We start from the raw sequence: 17,500 nt of genomic DNA, 5'->3' as shown, positions 1-17,500 counted from the left end.
ACAAATTTCCCAGTCATGTTAAATGTCTTGTCGTGGGTTTGGTACCTTGAGTGCTGAGCTGGCGTAGCAGTTGGGTCCGGTGAAGCCCGGGTCACAGAGGCAGCGCTGGTCCAGACAGTCCCCGTGGCCGCCGCACTGGTCCGCGCACGCCGGCCCGATGTAGAAGTTCTCCACGGCCCACTGGGTGTCTGAGTGCTGCTGGTAGAACCGGAACCTCACCGCCCTGAGGAAACCATGACAACCACAACAACAACAACAACAACATGAGACACACACACAGTGAGACAGAGGTGTAAAGATACACACAGCTGTGGCTCAGGAGGTAGAGCCGGCGTCTAACGATCGCAAGGTCAGCGGTTCGATCCCCGGTTGTTCCTGTGTCGAGGTGTCCTTGGGCGAGACATTGAACCCCAAATTGCTCTCAATGAGCAGGGCCGGCGGCGCCTTGCATGGTAGCTTGCCACCATTGGTGTGTGAACTGTGAATGTGTGTGTGAACTGTGAATGTGTGTGTGAATGGGTGAATGAGAGGTCATTGTAAAGCAAGCGCTTTGGAATATGGCGGTATAATATAAGAGCAGTCTGTTTGAAGATCTGCAGGTCTGATCCAAGACTTAATAATAATAATAATAATAATAATAATACATTAGACTTATATAGCGCTTTTCTAGACACTCAAAGACGCTTTACAAACTGAAAAGATCGAGTAGTAATAATAAAAAGAAACCAAAAATAAATAAAAGAAAGTATAGGGGCCTAATTAAGGTAGTGCTGGGGACACATGGGAAGGGGAGGGGGAGAGGGTTAACTGGTGAAGGCGAGCTTAAAGAGGTGGGTTTTGAGGGCCAGTTTAAAAGTTGGCAGCAGGGTGTCTCAGACTTGTCAATGGGATCTTCACTGGGATGGTGCCATGGGAGGCTGGCGAAGGGAGAATCCGTTGCATTGTTATGCAAAGAATGGAATGAGGAGTGGAACCAGATACAGGTGTTTGGGTGATACCTCATTCCTCATTCCATCCCATGACAATGAGCCTCCCATGTCTCCCTGCACCAGCCTTGTTGGAAGGATGCCTATGAATGGACCTATCACTAAGCCACGCCCCATTTGAAAACTCGGACAAACAAACAACGCTTCACTGACAGTGACTGACTGACTGACCGTGACTGAATGACATTCAATGACTTACAATGGCGGGAGTTGGAAAATGTCTGATTTCTGATTTACCACAGCAAGTAATAGAAATGTTTTTTAAAGATGACAAGAATATTTAGTCTAGAAGCTTTTCACCATCAGATATTAGCGAGTTGTTTGTCCGAGTTTTCTGCCTGTCGTAACTTTTGCTGTGATATGATTGGACAATTTCTATTTCGGGGCGTGACCTAGAGATAGGTCAATTGAAGGGTCACTACCGTACCCCACAGTACATTACAACAGTTACATGCCTAAAGTCTTATCAAATCATAAATTCACTTCAATTTAATATGTGTCAGCCAATAGTGCCAGAGGGTAGTACAGTCAAGTAATATGTGTTTAGTGAGATGAAAATGATAGACCTGATCATAATTATAATAATAATTGTTTTATTGCCATGCAATCAACTTGTCAGTGTTGGAATTTGGTATTTTATGCTCTAGGCGAGGGGTCGGCTATAGATGGCGATCCTGGAGCAATTAGGGGTTCAGTGCCTTGCTCAAGGACACCTCGACACATGGCCAGCTTGAGTTCGAACCGCCAAACTGCCGACCTTGCGATCATTAGACACCGACTCTACCTCCTGAGCCACAGCTGCTGATGATAAACTATTAGTAAACTAGACATTTTGGGAGCAACGACCAATTTGCGGACCTCTCTTAGTACAGTAGTGGTAGAGTATGGGTGACGTGATATTATGATGTCATGTTATATTTGTATTCAAGAACACAACACAGAGATAAATACATTCTATACATTCAGGGAAGGTTTAGTAGGGTGGTACAGTACTGAGGAGGTTGGTGATGTACATTTAGCTCTGCTTCATGGTAAAGATGAAGCTTGTCATTCTAACGTCTCGTCCTGTTCCTTAGTTTTTGTTTGTCTTTGTTTCTAATTGTTGTTATTAATTCCTTGTTTCCTTTTCCGTTTATTTTGGTGTTTCTCACCTTGTCTTTCGTTTCAGACACTCCACTTCCTGCCCTTCTGTTCCCGCCTGTGTGGTTGTCTACCCCGCCCTGATTGGTTTCACCTGTTCCTTATCATCCTGCCCAGTGTGTTTATTCTGTGTTTACCCATGTCTCTGTGCCATTTCCTCTTTGTCCCACGTGTCAAGCTTACCAGCAATCATTACTAGTGTTTTTATATTCCCAGTTTTTGCACTTGTTGACTTGTTGATGTTCCCTGATGGATTATATGCCTACTATTCTGATTACCTGTGTGCTGAACCCTGCCTTGCCAACCTCTTACTGGATTATCTGCTTTACGCGTTGACTGCCTACCCGTGTACCATTCTTTTGGGTTTAGTTTGTGTCTCAGAATTCGTGCAATTGAGTCCTCTGCCTGCGTACTACACCCTTTACAGTCATACGAAATGAAGATCATGACTTCCCTCCCTGATATAATGTACATGGTCCGGACTTTTTCTTCAAAACAAATAAAGTGGCAAATGATCGACATTGTTGTCACTGCGCTGTGAGCAGGGTTCAGATTTAGGAGGGATGGTCTTTAGGAGGGACAGTCTATAGGAGGGACAGACAGGAAGTAGGAGGAGGTAGGAGGGGCTTTAGGAGGGCCAGTCTATAGGAGGGGCTTTAGGAGGGCCAGTCAGGATGGAGGAGGGTGTGATGGGGTACTACTCACGTGTCTGCCAGGCTGTCGGCCAGGGGGTAGACGGCCCTCTTCCAGCCCTCAGCGGGGAAGAACACCGAGGGCTGGGAGATCTGCCCCCCACAGCGGGGGTCCGCGGGCAGGCACTGGGGGACCAGGTACTTCCAGGACACCCCGAAGTCCACAGAGTACTGGACGTGGACCTGGCGGTCCGCATGGCGCTCGGGAACGCTGCAGCCTACCGCTATCTGAGGATACACACACAATACACACTCCTTAATGCAATCTGAATACACACACACACCTTAATACAATCTGAATATACAACACATACTTCTTACTTACATCTGTATACATTGACACACACACATCCACAAACAGTACTGTAGTCTGTGAACACACACACACACACAAACACACACACACACACACACACACACACACAACCATTTCCACTGTTTTGTACATAATACTACTACTACTACTACTACTATTAATAATAATAATAATAATAATAATAATAATAATAATAATAATTATTATTATTATAATAAACAAACCTTGAACTGCATGACCCAGCCGCGGTCAGGGACGATGTCATGTGTGACTGCGTACACCTCTCTGCCGTCCACGTTGCCACACACCATCACACCATCAGGAGAGCTGCAGAACCGCTCCACACTGCAGTCCTCTGAGAACAGCCAATGGTCACTCACTGAGAGAGAGAGAGGGGGAGGGGGAGGGGGAGGGGGGGGTGAGAGAGTAAGAGAAACAAAAGAAAGAGAGAGAATAAGAGAGAGTAAGAGAGAGGGAGAGAGAGAGAGAGAGAGGGGGAGGGTGGGGTGAGAGAGTGAGAGAAACAAAAGAAAGAGAAAGAATAAGACAGATAGTAAGAGAGAGGGAGAGAGAGAGAAAGAGAGAGGAGGGGGGTGTGAGAGATCAACACAGATCGACACAAATCGAAACCCAAACTAGTCATCTCCATATCCACCACGACACTGACCACCCTGTGATGTGGCCTACCTGTGGTCTATCCTACCTGTGGCGGTCTCCTCTGGCTCGCTGAGCAGGCCTATCCTGCCCGTGGGCGTCCCGTCCGCCGGCGCCCTCTCGTGGTTGGGCAGCGCCACCCCTCCGAAGGTGTCGGAGATCTGGGCCCGCGGGTCGGAGCCTGCGATCAGGACGTTGTCCAGGGCCCAGTCGCTGTGGTCCGCCCCCTCGTGGGTCGGCTGCCACCAGCGCACGCGCACGCCCTCCTGACGGGCGGCAGGGGGCAGCAGCACGTTCACAAACCTAGAGGCACACACACACACACACGCACACACACACGCACACGCACATGCGCACACACACACACGCACACGCACACGCAGACGCATGCACGCACGCACGCACACACACACACACACACACACACACACACACACACACACGCACGCACACACACACACACACACACACACACACACACAAGCATGCACGCACGCACGCATTCATGCACATACATGTACACACACACACACACACACACACACACAGGTTAGGGACTGAGTAACCATGAGCCCTCCATCTACTTCCTGCATGTATCCACAGTTTGTATGTACACACATCAACACTACCGTAAGCCTGTGTGGAGGCAGAGGAACCCACCCAGGTTTGCTGTACAGGTCGAAGAAGATCTCCGTCAGAAGACTCCAGTTGATCCCTCCGTTGAGGCTGAACTCCAGCAGCACGCCCTGGTTACGGTTGCTAGGCGGGATCATGCAGCCGTACATGAAGTAGAACTGGATGAACTCTGCATTGGTCAGGTTCAGGTCCACGGTGACCAGCTGACGACTGCAACTCTGAACCAGACACGGTCACAAGAAGGAGGGAGGAGAGTTAGGAGAGACTGGATGGGTGGATAAGAGACGGCAATAAAAGGAGGGAGAGAGGGAGAAAGAGAGACAGAGGGAGACAGAGAGAGAGAGAGAGAAAGAGATAGGGAGAAAGAGAGAGAGGGAGAGAGAAAGAGATAGGGAGAGAGAGAGAGAGAGAGAGAGAGAGAGAGAGAGAGAGATGGAACATAAACATTTAGAATAGGCCTGAGAGAAAAAGAGACGGTGGGGGTAGAAAAGAAAGAGAAAGAAAGAATGAGAGAGAGAGAGAGAGAGAGAGACAGAGAGAGAAAGAGAGAGAGAGACAGGTGAAGGATAGGTGTAGCTACCCCGCTGAAGTGCAGTGCTGCCCCAGAAGCCACTGCTCCACACACAGTGCTGAGTTTGGCCCCGGTCACCAGGTGCCAGTGGCTGAGGGAGGGAGCGCGGCTGAAACTGTCCTTCAGCTGGGAGGGCAGGGGGGCCACAGGCTCGTCACAGTACTCTCCACCCCACTCTGGGTCACACCTGGGGGAGGAGGGACAGAGAGAGAGAGAGAGAAACACAGAGAGAGAGAGAGAGACAGAGAGACAGAGAGAGAGAGAGGGGGAAAGAGAGAGAGAGATAGAGAGAGAGAGGGAGAGAGGGGGGAAGAGAGAGAGAGAGAGAGAGAGAGAGAGAGAGAGAGAGAGAGAGAGAGAGAGAGAGAGAGAGAGAGAGAGAGAGAGAGAGAGAGAGGGAGGGTGGGGGCACATTAAAACCAGATGTAAACATCTTCCAAGAGGGGCAGATGATTAAAATGAGAAACAGTACATCCTGTGTGTGGTTGTGTCTGTCTGTTTGTGTGTGTGTGAGTGTGTGTGTGAGTGTGTGGGTCTGTGTGTGTGTGTGTGTGTGTGTGGTTGTGTGTGTATGTGTGTGTGTGTGTGTGTGTGTGTGTCTGTGTGTGTGTGTGTGTGTGTGTGAGTGTGTGTGTGTGAGTGTGTGTGTGTGTGAGAGTGTGAGTGTGTGTGTGAGTGTGTGTGTGAGTGTGTGTGTGTGTGTGTGTGTGTGTGTGTGTGTGTCTGTGTGTGTGTGAGTACAGTATCATTCAAAAATACATTCTTCTGCCTCTAATCCTAGAAAACTGTTCTCCACTTTCTCTTCACTCCTTAATCCACCTCCTCCCCCTCCTCCTTCCTCCCTGTCCGCCGATGACTTTGTCACCTACTTTGAAAAAAAGGTGGACGACATCAGCAGCACCTTTCTCCCCCCACCGCTCCCTCCTCCCACTAACAATGCTAACACTGTTCCCACTAACAATGCTTAACACCCCTTCCAAACTCCCCCCTCGACACTCGATCTCTGGATTGTCATCTTTTTCCCCCCTCTCCCCCGATGAGATTCTCACACTTATCACATCAAAGCGGGCAACCACATGCCCTCTTGACCCCATCCCCTCCCCCCTTCTCCAAGCCTACAGGGGTGAGATCGAGGGGCTGCAGAGATGGTGCAGTTTAAACAATCTGGAGCTAAATGCTCTAAAAACAGTGGAGATGGTGGTGGACTTCCGAAGGAAAGCAGCCCTGCCCCCTCCCATCACGCTGGGAGGTACCCCGGTGGCCTCCGTGGAGTCATGCCGCTTTCTAGGCATGACCATCTCCCGGGACCTAAAGTGGGAGCAGAACACCGAGGTCCTCACAAAGAAGGCCCAGAAGAGGATGTTCTTCCTCCGGCAGCTGAGGAAACTCAGGCTGCCGAGGTCCATGATGGTCCAGTTCTACACGGCCATCATAGAATCCATCCTCACCCACTCCATCATCACCTGGTTCCCTGCTGCAACGACCAAGGACAAGGCCAAGTTGCAGCGGGTGCAGCGGGTGCGACGTTCAGCAGAGAGGGTGATCGGCTGTCCCTTGCCCTCCCTCAACTCCCTGCATGACACCAGGGCTCTGAGGAGGGCAAGGAAGATCATGGCTGACCCCTTCCACCCCGGCCACGGCCTCCTCACCCTGCTTCCCTCTGGAAGAAGGTTGCGGCTGCCTAAGGCACTTAAGGCCCGCCACAGGCTCAGCTTCTACCCCTCAGCCGCCAGGCTGTTAAATGACTCTGGCTTCCCCCCCCCACCCCGCCCCCAAGTCTGCCCAGGACTGAACTGGACTCACTGTAAAAAAAAAAACTCTGCACTGCACTTTACTTTATACCGCACTATCCAATGCACTGTTGTCTGTCCTGTGTTATTGTTGTGTTGTCCTGTTTTTTGATATGTGGAAAAAATATAAACGCACTTGCTGTGGTGACGAAGCAAATTCCTATATGTGTAATGCATAGTGGCAATAAACGTTATCTCAATCTCAATCAATCTCAATCTCAATCTCAATCTCAATCTCAATCTCAATCTCAATCTCAATCCATTTCCGCCGACATCCTTCCTTACCTTACCACCCTAATCAACTCCTCCCTATCTGGATCTGTCCCAGCGGCCTTCAAAATAGCCAGAGTCAAGCCTCTCCTCAAGAAACCTACCCTTGACCCATCATCTGTCCACAATTACAGACCGGTATCCCTTCTCTCCTTCCCTTCCAAAACCCTTGAACGCGCGGCATCTAAACAACTGACAGACTAGCTCCGGAGGATGGATCACTTAGACCCCCACCAATCCGGCTTCAAGGCTGGGCATTCCACTGAGACTGCGCTCCTTGCTGTCACGGAAGCCCTCCACTCTGCCCAAGCTTCCTCCCTCTCCTCTGTTCTCATTCTCCTTGACCTGTCTGCTGCCTTCGACACAGTCAATCACCAGATCCTTCTCTCCATCCTCTCAGACCTGGGCATCTCTGGCACCGCACACTCCTGGTTTTCTTCCTACCTGGCGGGCCGCTCCTACCAGGTGACCTGGAGAGAATCGCTATCTTCTCCACGAACCCTCTCCACTGGAGTTCCCCAGGGTTCCGTCCTAGGGCCCCTACTCTTCTCCCTCTACACCAAGTCTCTTGGCTCGGTAATCTCTTCACATGGGCTCTCCTACCACAGCTACGCAGACGACACTCAACTCTTCCTGTCCTTCCCCCCGTCTGATGTACACGTGGCAACCCGTATCTCAGCATGTCTCGCTGACATTTCAACTTGGATGGCTGACCACCATCTCAAGCTCAATCTTAACAAGACTGAGCTCCTCTTCATCCCCGGGAAAGCCTGCCCTCTCCAAGACTTCTCCATCACAGTGGAGAACTCTACTGTAACCCCCTCCCTGACAGCCAAGAACCTTGGAGTGATCCTGGATAACCGACTATCCTGTGCGGAGAACATTGCAGCAACGGCTCGCTCCTGCAGATTCCTCCTCTACAACATCAGAAGGATACGACCATTCCTTACCAGAGAGGCAGCGCAACTCTTGATCCAGGCACTGGTCATCTCCCGCCTGGATTACTGCAATGCACTCCTGGCTGGGCTCCCCGCTTCAGCCATTAGACCTCTGCAGCTCATCCAGAATGCTGCTGCCCGGCTGGTATTCAACCTCCACAAATACTCGCATGTCACCCCTCTCCTTCGCACCCTGCACTGGCTCCCGATAGCAGCTCGCATCAGATTCAAGACCCTGGTGCTTGCATACCAGGCAGCTAAAGGGACAGCCCCTGCCTACCTGAAGGAAATGGTAACCCCCCAAACCCCTGCCCGCTCACTCCGCTCCTCCACCTCGGCTGGCCGACTGGCCCCACCTCCTCTACACAGCAGTCGGGCTGCCCGATCACGTCTCTTCACAACACTGGCTCCCCGCTGGTGGAATGAGCTCCCCACGGCTGTCAGAACGGCAGAGGCACTACCCATCTTCCGTCGTAGACTGAAGACCCATCTCTTCAGGTTACATCTTAACTGCTCCTCCTGAGACATCTTCTGACCCTCACCACTACGTCTCCTAAAGACACCCGCTTTCCCCTCTACTGTGTCCCTAAGAACTTCTATTGCCCCCCTTGTACTGTTTCTCAGTTTCTCCAGTAAAAAAAAATAAATATTTTTTTTTAGTAGAAGGCGATAATAGGGAGAAGGTTTTTCCTTCTATCAGTGGCCCCGGGCCCGAGCTAGAGTACTCTTCCTGCAACGAATGGTGGACTGCTGATTCACATGCTTAGTATTCAAATGTATTGATTGTAAGTCGCTTTGGAATAAGGCGTCTGCTAAATGCCAAAAATGTAAATGTAAATGTGAGTGTGTGTGTGTGAGTGTGTGTGTGAGTGTGTGTGTGAGTGTGTGTGTGTGTGTGTGTGTGTGTGTGTGTGTATGGTCTACTCACACGCAGGAGCTCTGCTGGCAGCGTCCGTGTCCGGAGCACATGTCCGGGCAGCCGTCCCCGATGTAGAGGTTGTCCAGCGCCCAGGTCTGCTGCTTGTCAAACGGAGCCTGCTGGAACCACCGGAACCTGGTGGCTGGAGACCTGACACACACACACACGTAGACACACACACACACACACACACACACACATAGACACGCAGGCACACACGCAGGCAGACACACACACACACACACACACACACACACACGTAGACACGCAGGCACACACGCAGGCACGCACACACACAATGATACATCTAAATTATTATTTTGTTTAAGTTAAAAGCTATGCAGTACCTGTGTGTTTGTGCCTGTGTGCGTGTGTGTGCGTGTGATTGTGTGTGTGTGCATGCATGTGTGTGTATGCACTTTGAGCTGCAACGTTTGCAGGAAAAGCGCTATACAAATACAAGTTATTATTATTATGCGTGTATGCATATGCATGTGTGTGTGCATGCATGCCTGTGTGTGTGCATCCATGTGCGTGTGTGTGTGTGTGTGTGTGCATGTGTGTGTGTGTGTGTGTGTGTGTGTTGGGGACTGACCTAGCGTAGGTGGGGATGGGCAGGGTGAGGCATTTGTGTGTGTGTGTGTGTGTGTGTGTGTGTGTAGGTGTGACGATCCACACTGGTACCACCAGTGGGCGCCAATTATCTGTTGTCTTGTTGACCCTCTCTCTTGGTTCCTGATGGGCACAGGTGAAGGTGATCATCCTGATTGTCCCAGGAACTTTAAGAGGGGGTCAAATTGATGGACTCGGTCTCTTCCTTGTCGACCAGCAGCCATTTTTGGGTTGTTGTTACTATTTACGTTATCATTATTTCAATTCAATATTATATACTTTAATAAATCTCCTATTATTGTTATCCATGTGTCGTCTCCCTTTTTGTCACCTTGTCCTGAGCCAGGCAAGCGTAACAAATTGGGGGCTCGTCCGGGATTGAATTTGGTGAGAGCAATATTCTCTCCCTTTTCATAGTTGATATTCGGGATTGGATTGTTGGATTTGTCCAACTCTATATTGGGAGACCCGCATGGTTATTGTTTATAGTTATTGGGTTTTTGTTGGATTGGATGTAATGTATTGTTTAGTATATTTGGTACGTTGGTTTGGGTGCTGGTGACGAGGGGGAGCTGGCCGTCCGACTGTGCTGACAAGGACGTAACTCTTGGTATTGGCTGTGATCTTCGGCTGGAGTTTGGTGAGTGCTGTGTTCTATGCAAAGCAGAGAAGGATAGGTAGGGCGGGTGGTTTAGATACCATCAGAGCTATACGTGAACCCCCGTGCTAGGAGTAGAAGCGCTTAACGCTTGTTTATTGTTTTCGTTTGTTATTTTTGGTGTGTTGAACGCGGGGGCGCCACCAGGCATTTGCTTGGTGGAAGAGTTGCATGTGAACGCACTGAAGACTAGCTGAGTGGTTAGTCAGTCATTACTGAGTTAGATGCGGGGCAGCTCTTACGAAGTATGTTAGTTACTTTTCTGTTTTGTATGTGTGCACAGTTACTCGCTTTAAATGGGCTGAAGATTATGGCTGATATGGGAGTAGTTTATAGGAGGAGTTTGTAATAGGAGGGGAGATTCCCGTTTGTTAGGGTTGGTTAATATTGGTTATTTGATTATATTGAGTTATGGATGTTTTTGAGGAGTTTGTGGCAGCTCCGTCGGTCGATGGATTGTTACAGTTAACGAAAGAACAACTGTGGAAGGTTGCTGAACATTATGAGGTTAAGCTTGAGGTGGTGAAAGGCCGAGCAAAGAAACAGGACGTAGTGGAGGCTTTACAGAATACATTAATTCAAAGGGGCATACTAAAGGGTAAAATGTCTGTCCCTAAAATATCCGTTGGGGTTGCATCTGGGTCCACTGAGTTAACATTTGATCAACAGAAAGAATTGTTAGCATTACAGATGGAATTTCAGATGCAAGAGCGTGAATTTCAGACGCGAGAGCAGACGCGAGAGCGTGAGTTTCAGGCACAAGAGCGTGCGAGGGACAGGGAATTGGAGTTGGATAAATTAGCTCTTGAACGGGAGCGCCTTAGGTTGATTGCTGAGGGAAAGTTATCTGACGGTGGAGGTGGCGATTCGAGTAATTCTAAGAGGGATAATATGTCTGTCATGGTTAGACTGTTGCCAAAGTTTAATGAAAAAGATCCTGATGTATTCTTTTCACTGTTTGAGAGTGTTGCCGACGATAGGGACTGGTCTACTTCAGACCGCACCGCATTACTACAGAGTGTGCTTATTGGACGAGCTCAGGAAGCTTATATTGCTCTTAATGGTAGAGAGAGGAAAGATTATGATACAGTTAAGGCCGCTATCCTTAGGGCTTATGAACTTGTTCCTGAAGCTTACAGACAGCGGTTTAGACAATGGAAGAAACATGACAAACAAACTCATGTTGAGGTTGTAAGAGAACTAACCAGCCATTTCAATCGTTGGTGCGTGGCGGTAGAGGTGAATACTCTGGAGGATCTGTCAAATTTGATTATTTTGGAACAGTTTAAAACCATTGTCCCTGATCGCATTGCCACTTACGTTAACGAACACAAGGTGAAAACAGCAGGTCAAGCCGCGGTGTTGGCAGATGAATTTGTACTGACTAATAAGAGTCAGTTTGGTGAACATCGTTTTCGTAGCGAGGGGAGCCGTAGACATAATCCTAACGTGACTGACCTATTGGTAAATCGTACACAATTCCCTAACGAAGGTCCTGGTTATTCTGTCCCCTTTTCAAAGTCGGAGCATGGCAGTCAGAGTAGAGTAGATCCTAACTCGACATGCAATTATTGCCTTGAGAAGGGTCACTGGAAACAGGAGTGTCCTGTCCTAAAAGGAAAAAAAAACTACAGTGGGAAGGGGGGCTCTGTTAGACCGTCGGTTCTTGCAGCGCATGCTGGTGGAGTAGGAGGAAGAGTGTCTGGGGTTGCCGAGGGGTCTCCCTTTAAACCAGGGGTGATGGCATCCTCAGTATCCAGCCCACCTGCGGCTACTGAGTTGGCGGGGGCACTACAGGGCTCTGCCTCCATACAGATTAGCGAGGAGGATCCTGATTTTGGTCCGTTTATTACTACAGGTTTCGTTTCTCTGGTGGGTAGCCCACAGAAAGTGCCTGTCCAGATACTTCGTGATACGGGGGCTTCAGAATCTTTTATATTGGAATCGGTTTTAACATTCTCTCAGGAGTCAAGTGTGGGGACCAGCGTTTTGATTAGAGGGATGGGGATGCAGACTTTGTCTGTCCCCTTGCATGAAATTGAGCTTTACTCTGATCTGGTCCAGGGGGTAGTAACTATTGGTGTTCGACCCTCTCTGCCTGTGGTGGGTGTGGCCGTCATCTTGGGAAATAACCTGGCTGGAGGAAGAGTGTGGAGTGATGTGCCTCCACCTCTGGTAGTTAGTTCTGGGTTTACACGACCAACAGGACCCGACCTTAGTGTGAAGGAGTTTCCTGAGGTTTTTACTGCCTGCGCCATGACTCGTGCTATGAGTTGCATGGACCCTAAAATTGATGATGGTAAAGAGTCTGATAAGTTCACTCCTGACAATTCTGTTTTTCAGTTACCAGATCTGCCGCCGTCTTTGTCTCGGAGTGAGTTGATTTTAGCCCAACAGGAGGATCCTGAGCTGAAGCTGCTGCTCAGTGGGATTCAGCCTAAGGATGAGCTGGAGAGCTCTGCAAGTGGTTATTTTCTCTTGGAGGATGTGTTGGTTCGTAAATGGCTTCCTCATAATGATTGTTCTGTGAGTGACCCAGTTTTTCAAGTTGTGGTACCTACTAAGTTTAGGAATGTGGTGTTGGAGACAGCACATGATGACGTGGCTGGGCATATGGGGGTTAAGAAGACTTGTGATAGAGTACTACGGTATTTCTTTTGGCCTCGGTTGAAGAGGGATGTTTCTAAGTTTATTAAGACCTGTCATACCTGTCAACTGATGGGAAAACCTAATCAGACTATTAAACCTGTGCCTCTTTATCCTATTCCAGCTGTGAGTGAACCATTTGAGCACCTCATCATCGATTGTGTTGGACCACTTCCTCCTTCTAAGTCTGGGTGTATTTATCTATTAACGGTAATGTGTCAAACCACTCGCTATCCGTCTGCGTACCCTCTTCGTACGATTACGACAAGATCAATAGTAAAGGCACTGACTCAGTTCATATCCATTTTCGGTATTCCTCGGGTCATACAGAGTGACCAAGGGACAAACTTTACATCGAAAATGTTTGCTGAAGTTTTGCGTCACTTACGCGTTAAGCACAACACCGCCAGCGCGTATCATGCTCAGAGTCAGGGGGCCCTAGAGAGGTTTCATCAAACACTGAAGTCATTGTTGCGCTCTTATTGCATGGAGCTTAAGAGGGATTGGGAGGAGGGACTGCCTTGGCTCATGTTGGCAGCACGGGAGGTGGTGCAGGAGAGTACAGGGTTTAGTCCAAGTGATTTGGTGTTTGGGCACAAGGTGAGGGGCCCGCTGGCAGTGCTACAAGATGGTCTTAAGACCGCTGATCCACCTACCAACCTGATAGATTATGTGCATGGTTTTCACCTGAGGTTACATCTGGCGGGAAAAATGGCGAGTGAGTATTTGACTGTGGCACAAAGTAAAATGAAAAGACTGTTTGATCGCCGTACTGAACCACGAGTGTTCTGTCCTGGAGACCAAGTGTTGGCGTTATTGCCTATACCTGGTTCACCATTCCAGGCGAAATTTACGGGTCCCTACTCTGTTGTAAGACAGGTGTCCGAACAGAATTATTTGATCGATACTCCTAACCGTAGAAAGTCTACACAACTTTGTCACATAAATGTATTAAAATGTTATTATTCTCGTTCACCTAGGGCCGGAGAAGATGCGGTCTTGGAGGTGAAGCCGGTTGTGTTGTCCACAGTGAATGGGGTGTCTCCATCTCCATCCACTCCTGTGGTGGCAGCAGGGTGGGAGGAGGATGTGAGTGGGCCTGGAGATGGTGTTTTGCGTCCTCGGCTCAAAAATTCTGAGACGTTGGCTGAATTATCAGTTCTGTTTGGTCATTTGACTGAGGAAAACAGTAGAGAGTTAGAGGGGTTGCTTGTTGCTTTTCCCTCATTGTTTTCAGATACCCCTTCTTGTACCCACTTAGTGCAGCACGACATAGACGTTGGAGAGGCGAAGCCGATTCGTCAACGGTTCTATCGAGTCCCTCTGGAGAAACGCCGCCGCATGGATACTGAGGTTCAGTATTTAATAAATAACGGGCTGGCTGTTCCTTCAAACTCCAGTTGGGCATCACCGTGTTTGTTGGTAGGAAAGCCAGACACGACAGATAGGTTCTGTACAGACTACCGAAAGGTTAATAATGTGACTAAACCTGACTCATTTCCTTTGCCCAGGATGGAGGACTGTGTGGATGAGGTGGGGTCTGCCAAATTCGTTAGCAAATTTGATTTGCTTAAGGGGTATTGGCAGGTCCCACTGACCCCTCGCGCCCGAGAAATATCTGCCTTCATTACACCGTCTGGGTTGTATTCGTACAACGTCATGAGTTTTGGTCTCCGTAATGCGCCGGCGACTTTTCAACGCCTGATGAATCAGGTGGTTGCAGGGCTGGATGGCTGTGCGGTTTACCTTGATGACGTTGTGGTGTATAGCAACACGTGGGAGCAACATATAGAACGTATCCACTCACTGTTTGTACGACTCAGGGCTGCTAACCTTACTATCAACTTGGCAAAATGTGAGTTTGCAAGAGCTACTGTCACATATTTGGGTAAGGTAGTAGGGCAAGGGCAGGTCCGGCCAGTGAGGGCTAAGGTCCGTGCTATTGATCAGTTTCCACCCCCCACCTCGAAGACGGAGCTTAGACGTTTTTTAGGGATGGTGGGTTATTACCGCAACTTCTGTTTAAATTTCTCAACTGTGGTCGTCCCTTTGACGAACTTATTAAGGTTGAAGGCCAAGTTTGAATGGTCTCCAGGTTGCCAGAAGGCTTTTGAACAGGTAAAAATGCTGTTAAGTACGGCTCCTGTCCTGGCAGCACCTCGTTTGGATCACCCGTTCCAGTTGCAAGTGGATGCTAGTCATGTTGGGGCTGGAGGGGTTCTTTTGCAGACTGACGATCAGGGGGTAGATCGACCGGTCAGTTTCTTTTCTAGAAAGTTTAATTCGCACCAACTGAATTATTCTACGATAGAGAAAGAGGCATTGGCACTGGTTTGGGCTCTGCAGCATTTTGATGTTTATGTGGGAGGGGGGTCCCATCCAGTGGTCGTTTATTCAGATCATAACCCCCTGACCTTTTTGCATTCTTTGCAGAGTCCGAGCCAGCGCCTTATGAGGTGGACGTTGTTTCTACAGCCATATAACATCACTATTAGGCACATACGAGGCGTGGATAATGTTATCGCCGATGCGTTGTCACGTGCTCCGGAGGGTCTGGGTGAATCTATGCTGCCGGTCTAAGTGTCTTGTCTTTAATCTCTCTTTCTCTTGCTCCTCCCTCCTTAAATAGAGCTTTTCCAGGTACCAGGAATTGCTGGAGGGTGGGCAGGTTGTAGGGGAGGTTGGGATTTGACGTTTAGGCTGTGTGGCAGAGATCACCGTTTTTTGTTGCCATAAACTATTGTTATTATTTGTATTATTTGTAATCTGGGAAACAAATTAGCAGAGACCTTTTTAGTAGGCCTCTGTTTTAAGGGGGGGGATGTGACGATCCACACTGGTACCACCAGTGGGCGCCAATTATCTGTTGTCTTGTTGACCCTCTCTCTTGGTTCCTGATGGGCACAGGTGAAGGTGATCATCCTGATTGTCCCAGGAACTTTAAGAGGGGGTCAAATTGATGGACTCGGTCTCTTCCTTGTCGACCAGCAGCCATTTTTGGGTTGTTGTTACTATTTACGTTATCATTATTTCAATTCAATATTATATACTTTAATAAATCTCCTATTATTGTTATCCATGTGTCGTCTCCCTTTTTGTCACCTTGTCCTGAGCCAGGCAAGCGTAACAGTAGGTGTGTGTGTGTGTGTGTGTGTGTGTGTAGGTGTGTGTGTGTGTGTGTGTGTGTGTGTGTGTGTGTGTGTGTGTGTTGGGGGCTGACCTGGCGTAGGTGGGGATGGGCAGGGTGAGGCGGCCCCACTTGTTGAAGGTGTCTGAGACCAGCAGCCTCTGCAGGGTGTAGGAGAGGCAGTCTGGGCTGGTGGGGAGGCAGTCTCTCACCAGGGGCTGCCAGCTCAGACCCAGGTCCAGAGAATACTCCAGCTCTATGGCTGTGGAACAGGACCAGACGACATGATTATAGAGGACCAGACGACATGTGTGTTTTGTGATATTTCCTGTAATTCTAATCTACTGTATATAGTAGTATAGTATATAGTATATAGCTAGCAAAGCGCAATATAAGTCTAATGTATTATTATTATAATAATTATTATATCCTCTTCACTGTCCTTGATTTGAACTGTACAGGATCTCTCTTAAAGGGACATTTCACCCATTTTTAACATCATGACATTCATTAACTCCAGCACCATAGCTGTGTCTATATACATATGTATGTGAATATGTCAAAATGGCAATGTTGTACTGTAACGAGCTGTAGGCAGACCCAAGTCCAGAAAGCAGGACTCAGAGTTGCAAAAGGACATCAAAAAATATACATAAATCTTTACTTGGAAACTCACTGAGAAACACAGTGAAGACTAAAGACACAGATTAACAGAGTAATTGAAAGCCATGGCTTAAATAACAGGTAACAAATGAGGCAAACAAATGAGGCAAAACAATAAAATAGTCTATGGCGCCCTCTGGTGGCCAGTGGAGGGAGCAGCAGGCTCAGGAGTATTCCTGATTGATTTTCAAACGACCGGGCCACAAAGAAACAGTTTAAAACGGAAACTCTCGTTAGAAACTGTAGTTTCTGAAAATAACAGAATGATTTTGTTCACCCCCAATTTACCCCTAGTTTCCAATGGACCTTTAACTAATATCTCTGATTACAGAACATACAAAAATCACAGTTTTCACATATGGAGACACTGGTATGGTGCTGAACATAACAAATGTGACCTTAAAAACGGGTGAAGTTTAACCCTTTAACCCCTTTCATGCCCCCATTCCCTCGCTACCACGTCCGTGTCAAACCCCAGTGACAGACAGCCTCTCTGGGTCTCAGAGAGTGTCCCTTGCGGCTCACCGTAGCAGGAGTTGGTGACGGAGCAGGAGGCGGAGAAGTCGAACTGGATGAAGGCGTCCTGGGCCAGGCTGATGTCGGTGGTGACGGCGTAGCGGGTGTTGGACTTCTCTATGAAGGCGAAGGCCGGCCCGTCAGAGCCGCACACGGGCATGCGGGTGCCCCCAGGGTGCAGCAGCCAGGACCGCCCGTCCATGGAGGAGAAGTCGTCCTCCAGAGGACCCCAGCCACTGGCACTGCCGCCCACCACCACCTGCATCAGTCAATCAACCGATCAATCAATCAATCAATCAATCAGTCAGTCAGTCAATCAAATGAATCAATTCATCAATCAGTCCATCGAATCAAATCAATCCACCT

General features: G+C 48.7%; 1 protein-coding gene across 1 annotated transcript in view; it reads right to left on the bottom strand.

The window, feature by feature from the left end:
- Positions 1 to 17,500, bottom strand: part of reln (reelin) — a gene marked incomplete at its 5' end in the record, with an annotated part of 131,321 nt that overhangs the window by 16,670 nt on the left and 97,151 nt on the right. The window contains 9 exon segments of the mRNA XM_080545267.1: positions 46 to 223; positions 2,832 to 3,046; positions 3,359 to 3,513; positions 3,838 to 4,091; positions 4,449 to 4,642; positions 5,005 to 5,182; positions 8,922 to 9,062; positions 16,049 to 16,217; positions 17,144 to 17,393. Of these exon segments, the coding sequence (XP_080401393.1) occupies positions 46 to 223; positions 2,832 to 3,046; positions 3,359 to 3,513; positions 3,838 to 4,091; positions 4,449 to 4,642; positions 5,005 to 5,182; positions 8,922 to 9,062; positions 16,049 to 16,217; positions 17,144 to 17,393 (1,734 nt within the window).

The sequence above is a fragment of the Nansenia antarctica genome (genome assembly GCF_963989245.1).
Source record: "Nansenia antarctica genome assembly, chromosome: 14".
Lineage (NCBI taxonomy): Eukaryota > Metazoa > Chordata > Actinopteri > Argentiniformes > Microstomatidae > Nansenia > Nansenia antarctica.
This window is presented reverse-complemented; position numbering and strand designations above follow the sequence as displayed.